Source organism: Zeus faber (genome assembly GCF_960531495.2).
Source record: "Zeus faber genome assembly, chromosome: 1".
NCBI lineage: Eukaryota > Metazoa > Chordata > Actinopteri > Zeiformes > Zeidae > Zeus > Zeus faber.
Window position 1 is genome coordinate 18,537,820 of NC_137193.1, and position 8,801 is coordinate 18,546,620.

Below are 8,801 nucleotides of genomic sequence, written 5' to 3' on the forward strand. Positions count from 1 at the left end.
CCTTTGATTAATCTTCTTTTCTTCTTCTTTTGTAAAAAGATGGCTAATGCCCAGCAGGAACAAATTAAACAAGAGACAAACATAATTCAGCAGACATTCCTCACAGAGAAGGAGTTGTTGCTGAAACGAGAAAAGGTCATTGAAGAGGAGAAAAAGAAGCTTGAGAAACAGTTTGAAGATGAAGTGGCCAAGGCTAAAGCTCTCAAAGACGAGCAAGAACGTCAAAGGAAACAAATGGAAGAGGAGAACAAGAAGCTTCAAGCCACCATGGATGCTGCTGTGAAAAAGCAAAAGGATGCAGAGTCAGAAATGAAGAAAAAGCAAAAAGAGATGGAGGAACTTGAAAAAAAGAGGCTTGATCAGGAAAAACTTTTGGCAGAAGAGAACAAAAAGCTCAGAGAGAAGCTTCAGGAACTTGAGGTTGCTCCGAAACCGACCACATCACAGACCAAGGAAATCGAAGTCGCCGGGGAACAGTTAGTTACCATGACAGTTGTGGAAACTACCAAGAAAGTTTTCAATGGTTCTGTAGAAGTGGATGGCGCAAAGAAGGGAATAGAGCCAGCATTAGCTTTTGATGGAATTAGGGAAAAGGTTCCTGCAGAAAGGCTCCATGAAATTGGTGTCCTGACCAAAAAGGAACTTGAAAAACTGAAAAAGGGCAAAACCAATGTTCAAGACCTGGGAAAAACTGATAAGGTTAGATCGTGCCTCAAGGGCCAGAACTGCATTGGCGGTATATTGACTCCATCAAAAGAGAAAATGAGTGTCTATCAGGCCATGAAAGAGAAGATGATTATCCCTAACACTGCTACAATGCTATTGGAAGCTCAGGCAGCTTCTGGTTACATTGTTGATCCAGTAAAAAACAAAATGCTGCCTGTGGATGAGGCTGTTAAGGATGAGCTAATTGGCCCTGAGCTCCATAACCAAATGCTTTCTGCAGAAAGAGCAGCCACAGGCTTTAAGGATCCTTACACTGGAGCCAAAATTTCTATCTATGAGGCTATGAAAAAGGGACTTATTGAAAAGGACCAAGCTATCAGACTTCTGGATGTGCAGCTTGCCACAGGTGGAATTATTGACCCTGTCAATAGTCATCGAGTACCCCTTAAAACAGCCTGTAGCCAGGGTCAATTCGATGAAGATATGAATAAGAAACTAAATGATGCCAGTGATGAATGGAGGCTATTCATTGAACCCAGCACTCATGAACATCTCACTTACAAGCAGTTACTAGAGAAATGCACTAAAGATCAAGAGACTGGTCTGTTCATTTTACCAGTTACAGATAAGGCTGCTCAAAATGAAAGAACATACACTGAGGAAGAAACTAAAGAAGTATTCAGTACATCAAATGTCATTGTTCCTTTTGGAAGATTTAAAGGAAAAACAGTTACCATTTGGGAAGTCATTAATTCAGAGTATTTTACCCAAGAGCAGAGAAGAGATTTGATTAGACAGTACAAAACAGGCAAGATCACAGTAGAAAAGATCATTAAAATTGTCATTACTGTTGTAGAAGACAAAGAGAAGAAGAATGACAATGTTTTTGAAGGTCTGAGGACTCCAGTCACTGCCAGTGAACTTTTAGAGTCCAAGATCATAAACAAAGACTTATTCAACAAGTTGAGCAATGGCAAGATAAGCGTCAAAGAAGTTTCTGAAATGGACCCAGTAAAGAATGCATTAAAGGGAACACATAGCATTGCTGGAGTGATGAATGAATCAACCAAGGAAAAAATGCCCTTCTATCAAGCCATGAAAAAAGAGATCTTGTCACAAGATACTGCAGTGAACCTCCTCGAAGCTCAAGCAGCAACTGGATTTGTCATTGATCCTGTGAAAAATGAGAAAGTCACAGTTGATGAAGCTGTTAAGTCAGGTCTTGTTGGCCCTGAGCTGCATGAAAAACTTCTGTCTGCCGAGAGGGCTGTCAATGGCTTCAAAGATCCATACACAGGAAAAACTGTATCTTTATATGAAGCCATGAATAAAGGCCTTATAAAGAAGGATCATGGCATTCGCCTGCTTGAAGCACAGCTCTCCACTGGAGGAATTATTGACCCTATAAAGGGCTATCGCATCCCTCCTGAAGTAGCCTGCAAACGGGGATATTTTGATGAGGAAATGAGCAAAATCTTGGACAAAGTCAGCGATGAAACAAAGGTTTTCTATGATCCTAATTCGCAAGAAAATACTTCCTATGCACAGCTTATGGGAAAATGTACCACAGACAAAGAAACTGGACTTCCTTTACTTCCCCTCTCGAAAAAGGCAATTAGGTCAAAAGAGGCACCTCAATTAACTGAGGCTAAGACAAAAGAGGATTTGAACCAATCAACTATGGAACTAGAGTATGGACCTTTCAAAGGCAGAAAAATAACAATTTGGGAGATCATACAATCAGAATACATCACTGAAGAGCAAAGAATAGAGTTGATTAGACAGTATAGAATGGGACATGTGACAATTGAAAGGCTGGTTACAATTGTTATCACAATGGTGGATGAACAAGATGGGAAAACAAAAGAAAAGGCCTGCTTTAAAGGACTTAGGGAACCTGTCACTGCAAGCTCATTACTTGATTCCAACATAATTGACAAGGCCACATTTGATCAACTCCAACAGGGTAAGAAGAAACCTAAAGAAGTAAGTGATACAGACATTGTCAGGAAGTATTTGCAAGGAATAGATTGCATTGCAGGAGTCACAATGGAAGAGTCAAAAGAGAAATTAAGCATATATCAAGCAATGAAAAATAATGTTTTACAGCAGAACACAGGGCTTGCACTGCTTGAGGCCCAAGCAGCAACAGGTTTCATGATTGATCCAGTCAGAAATCTGAAAGTCACCGTCGACGATGCTGTCAAGGATGGAGTTGTGGGCCCAGAGCTTCACGAGAAACTTCTCTCAGCTGAGAAGGCAGTCACTGGATACAAAGATCCATACACTGGCAATAAGATTTCATTATTCCAAGCGATGAAGAAAGAACTAGTGCTACGAGAGCATGCCATTCCCCTTCTGGAAGCTCAGATGGCCACAGGAGGCGTAATTGATCCTGTCAGTAGCCACCGGGTTCCCACTGACGTGGCCATTCAACGTGGCTGTTTCAACAAACAGATGGCGAAGTCCTTCAACGAGCCTTCAGGTGACATTAAAGGCTTCTCCAATCCTAACAACAACGAGAGTGTTACCTACAAGGAACTGCTTGACAGATGCATAAAAGATCCAAATTCTGGTCTGTGCTATCTGCCCCTGACAAAGGCTGAACCTCCTCCTCCAACTGAAAAGGCCTATCAGTACACAGAACAGCAAGCTGAGAAAGATCTAGCCAACACTGAAGTCGCTATTCCTCATGAAAGCTTTGCAGGTAAGAGTGTGACTCTTTGGGATGTCATGAGCTCAAATTTGCTTCCCGAAGAGGAAAAACAGCGGCTTATGGAGCAATATCGCTCAGGGAGAATTACAAAGGACAGAATGCTAATTATCATTATTGAAATCATTGAACAAAGGGAAACATTGAAGACAGAGCAAAGTATGTCATGTGATGTTATCAGGAGAAGAGTTACAATTGAAGAGCTTTACAATGCACGAATTATTGACTTGCAAACATACAACCTGTTAAAGCAAGAAAAGATGACGATTCGTGAGGTAATGGAAATGCCATCAGTGAAACAGTATCTTTTTGGTACTGGCTGCATTGCTGGAATTATGTCAGACAATCCCCCGAAGATAAGTATTTACCAGGCCATGAAGAGAGGACTAATAAACTCAGGAATCGCTTTAAATCTTCTTGAGGCTCAAGCAGCGACAGGATTCCTTATTGATCCAGTGAAAGATGAACTTTTAACAGTTGATGAAGCTGTGCGCAAGGGGCTTGTGGGCCCTGAGATCCATGACAAACTCCTCTCTGCTGAGAGAGCAGTTACAGGTTACAAGGATCCATACAGTGGAAAAGTGATTTCTCTATTCCAGGCAATGAAAAAGGACCTTGTTCCTGAGGAGTACGCCCTCAGGCTTTTGGAAGCCCAGATTTCCACCGGTGGATTAATGGATCCAGAATATTACTTCCACCTCCCCACAGATGTTGCTATGCAACGTGGATACATCAACAAAGAGACACATGACAGGATATCTGATCCAAGTGGGGATGCGCATGGTTACACCGATCCAACTACAGATGAAAGACAGTCCTATGCCCAGCTACTCAAACGATGCAAAGTTGATAAAGAGAGTGGTCTGCGTTTGATGTCCCTGGCAGACAGAAGCCTTCTTTTCAAAGGTCTCAGAAAGCAAATCACTGTGGATGAGCTCCTTCTTTCTCAGATTATTGACCAAAAGACATACAACGAACTCATAGAGGGCCTAATTACAGTGGAGGAGGTGAGCCGAGGCCTTAAGAAGTTTCTGGAGGGTACCAGCTGTATTGCTGGAGTTTACGTAGAGTCCAGCAAAGACCGTCTGTCAATCTACCAAGCAATGAAGAAGAACATGATCAGACCAGGAACCGCCTTTGAGCTTCTTGAGGCTCAAGCAGCCACAGGATATGTCATTGATCCCATCAAAAACCTAAAACTAAATGTAAATGAAGCTGTTAAAATGGGAATTGTAGGTCCAGAGTTTAAAGATAAACTTCTTTCTGCTGAACGTGCTGTAACCGGCTATAAGGACCCTTACTCTGGCAAGGTCATATCTCTTTTCCAAGCCATGAAAAAGGGCCTTATTCTAAAAGACCACGGAATTCGCCTGTTGGAGGCTCAAATTGCCACCGGTGGGATCATCGATCCGCAGGAGAGCCATCGCCTGCCCGTTGAGGCAGCGTATGAACGTGGCCTCTTTGATGAGGAAATGAATGAAATACTCACTGATCCATCCGATGACACCAAAGGCTTCTTTGACCCCAACACTGAGGAGAACCTCACCTACCTGCAGCTCATGGAGAGATGCATGATAGACCCAGAGACTGGACTTGCCCTTCTTATGTTGAAAGAAAAGAAGCGCGAGCGGAAGACATCCTCAAAGTCATCTGTGCGCAAACGTAGAGTAGTCATTGTTGACCCAGAGACAGGCAAAGAGATGTCTGTATATGAGGCTTATCACAAAGGGCTTATTGACCACCAGACCTACCTTGAGCTCGCAGAGCAGGAGTGTGAATGGGAAGAAATTACAAGCACCTCATCTGATGGAGTTGTGAAGTCCATGATCATTGACAGAAGATCAGGTAGACAGTATGACATTGATGACGCAATAACCAAGGGTCTCATTGACAAGTCAGCACTTGATCAATACAGGGCAGGAACTCTGTCCATCACTGAGTTTGCTGACATGCTCTCTGGAAACATGAGCGGTTCCAGATCACGCTCATCCTCCTTTGGCTCCAGTTCCTCTTACCCTATGAGCCCAGTGCCTTCTATAAAAACCCCAGCAACCACATGGAACGACCCAACAGAGGAGACTGGTGCTGTGGCCGGTATCCTGGACACTGACACACTTGAGAAGGTGTCTGTCACAGAGGCCATGCACAGAAGCCTTGTTGACAATATTACAGGTCAAAGGTTGCTGGAGGCCCAGGCCTGCACAGGGGGCATCATTGACCCAAATACTGGAGAGAAGTTCTCACTTGCAGATGCTGTGAACAAAGGACTTGTTGATAAGATCATGGTCGACCGCATAAATCTTGCCCAGAAAGCCTGCAATGGATTTGAGGATCCGAGAACCAAAACCAAAATGTCAGCAGCACAAGCATTAAAGAAAGGCTGGCTGTACTATGAGGCTGGACAACGCTTCCTTGAAGTCCAGTATCTTACTGGCGGATTAATTGAACCGGATGTGACCGCCAGAGTCTCCATAGATGAGGCAATAAATAAGGGCACATTAGATGCACGCACTGCACAGAAGCTCAGAGATGTAAGCGCATACTCCAAATACCTCACGTGCCCTAAAACCAAGCTCAAGATATCTTACAAGGATGCTATGGATCGAAGCATGATAGAAGAGGGGTCTGGTTTACGACTACTGGAAGCATCATCTCAGTCAAGCAAAGGCCTTTACAGCCCCTATAGTGTTAGCGGGTCAGGCTCAGCCACTGGGTCACGGTCTGGATCAAGGACCAGTTCCAGGTCTGGATCAAGAAGAGGTAGCTTTGATGCTACAGGATCCAGTTTCACAACAACCTTCTCATCCTCCACCTCCTACAGCTCACCTAGCTATGGCCGCAGATACTGATAGCTTCAGTGCGGGGGTGCAAAGGGAATATTTGAGGAGAGGATGTCATTTACAATCCAACCACAGTGATCACCATATACTTCCTATTAAAAAATGGCTACCTTTATTCTGCTCTGCATTAGCTTATTGAGGGACTTGTTATTCTTTGGTAGGCTGGAAAAATGTTCACCGACTGACTTTTTTTTCCAAGTTCAATTTTATGTCGAGATCGTTTATATAAGCTTAACATTTCATATTTACCATACTTGCATTCGGAGAAGCTGTGTTGAGTTCTCCTGAATTTACTTTACTAATTTTGTTTTATTTTCCAGTTTTATTTTGTGTGCTATAATCACAAGTTTTTGTGTGCTGTCAGCCCTTTTCTGCTATATTATAACCAAAAACGCAAAGATATTTGTATATGTATATTTGTATATATAAGAAACATAAAGTGAATTGAGGACAGGTGATTGCCACTCTGCAGAGCAGAATAATGAGTCTCCTGACAATCTCTGAATCACTGGAGATGTTTTAAAGTAAAAACACCAAGCTTTAAGATCATTTTTACATCGAGGCTACACTGCCACCGACACTCAACTCCGGCACATTCCCAGTTCCCTTCAATGAAACTTGGAGTTAAATACAGTTTTCCGGCAAATGTCTAATCAACTTGACCAAAACAAGTCTTTGTTCATGCTCAATGCTGTCAACCAACGTTGCGAGCGGACTGTGGATGATGGCAAGTCCATACAAATCATCAAACATATGAAAGGACTGTGATACACAATATTACTTATACATCAATATACGTCTGACGGCTGTAGACTGTTGATGATCCAACACCAAGACCACCACATACAAGCCACTGCCTTTCAGGACTCCTAACACATGTAAGTAAAGCCAAATTCACATTTGGCAGAATTTAATTTGTGTAATCTGGGTCAAGTGTGATAATGATTGATAAATACTTCTCTTGCTTTTGTGTTGTTGTTTTTTTGTGTTTGTCATTTTAGATATTTCCAGAATCCAGAGGCCCACTTCTCTGCTGCTTGTTGCTCAAACGTCTTCCTCCGACATGTGGCCTCAGTTCAGAAAGTTGCATTAACTCTGCTCAATGGTTCTTCTTAAAACTATGTGGGAAAAAAAACACTTGATCCAACGGTTTCCCATTACAGTGGACCATTTAAAACTCTTACGTTTCCAAATCAAATAAACAATGAAAAAAAACACGTTCAGGCCAGCTTTTGTAATCACGCTTTTTGTAAGTGCCTCAGAACTACTGTATAACACACTGAGAGGTTATGGAGAATGCTGCGATGTTCGGCTGAGGTATAAATTGATCGATGCATGACTGAAACAACACTACCCATTACTCTGATCGATAAGATACCGTGTTATCAGATAAGCTTCTCTAGATCACATTCTTAACTAATAACAATAGCAGCTCAATATCAAATATATGAGATTTGCACAGGGCTAGACATATGGTTTGAATGTGTAATAACGTTTTAACGATTAATCAAAGTTATTTTTAGTTTTTTTTCTGTTTCTCGCTCTGGTTGAATTTACCATTGTTGTAACATATTGTATTGTATTTACTGTATATTGCAGTTGAGAGCAATATTGCTGAAAGCCATCTGTAACATTTCTTTGAGGAAGATCTTAAAGCTTTGTCACTTAATGCCACCAGACCCAGTATTTGTATTTTACCACCTTATAAATTTATTCAATGTCAATTTCAACTTGTAAAGCAGCATGTTCTATAAATCTGCATTTTATTTACATATGATATATTTTTGCTTTGCATGTTTTGCTAACTTTGGAGAAAGATTGAATATGATATGATAGTTTTATCCATTTAAGCTTTTTGTTTTATTTTGTCTTTACATTAAAGAAAGGGTTTGAAGGATGTATTTTAATGAGATGGGTTCCGAGGCCTTGTTTAAAGTGGTGTATTTATAGTTGAAACGGCGACAAGAATTTTAATGTAATGCCATACAAAATGTAAATAAACACCAAAACTAAAAATCTATATACAAAAATCGGATTATTTATCTTTTTATTTATTTATTTATTTTTTATGATCAATCAGACAATACTTATTTTCTACAATTTAAAGAAGTGTGTGTGTGTGTGTGTGTGTGTGTGTGTGTGTGTGTGCGTGCGTGTGTTCTTGTGTTTGGCATATGTCTACATGGGAGTGCCAGAGATAAGAAGTGATAAAAACCTGTCCAGGTCGTTTGGTGGCCTATAGGGCTGGGAAGGACTCAAACATGTCAACATTGAATTGGTTATGGACTGAAGCCAGGATATGTATGGAATGCATCCCCACAGAGGAAAGTTAACCTAGGATGTTGAATAAAGAGACAATGAATCATTCAAGGTAGATAGATAGATAGATAGATAGATACAGTAGATATATAGGTGGGTGGGAGAATACATCTCAGCACCTTAAGTAGTAAAGAGAAAGGCGTGACTTACACAAAATCTGTGAAATAAGACAACCCAGTCAGTTTTTTGTGAGCTGCCTTTGTCAGAAAACATGCAATCCACAAGCCGTTCGGATTTGCGACCCCTTCCTACGTCACATAGTC

The 8,801-nt window shown here is 41.4% G+C and overlaps 1 protein-coding gene across 4 annotated transcripts in view; it reads left to right on the plus strand.

The window, feature by feature from the left end:
• The window catches only part of pleca (plectin a), a 51,257-nt gene extending 43,008 nt beyond the window's left edge, over window positions 1–8,249 (plus strand). For all 4 annotated transcript variants that reach the window (XM_080003980.1, XM_080003979.1, XM_080003977.1 and 1 more), the window contains 2 exons: window positions 40–7,097; window positions 7,221–8,249. In XM_080003980.1, the coding sequence (XP_079860106.1) occupies window positions 40–6,228 (6,189 nt within the window). In that variant the 3' untranslated portion in view covers window positions 6,229–7,097; window positions 7,221–8,249. The remainder of the gene's footprint in view (window positions 1–39; window positions 7,098–7,220) is intronic.
• Window positions 8,250–8,801: the final 552 nt, after the last annotated feature.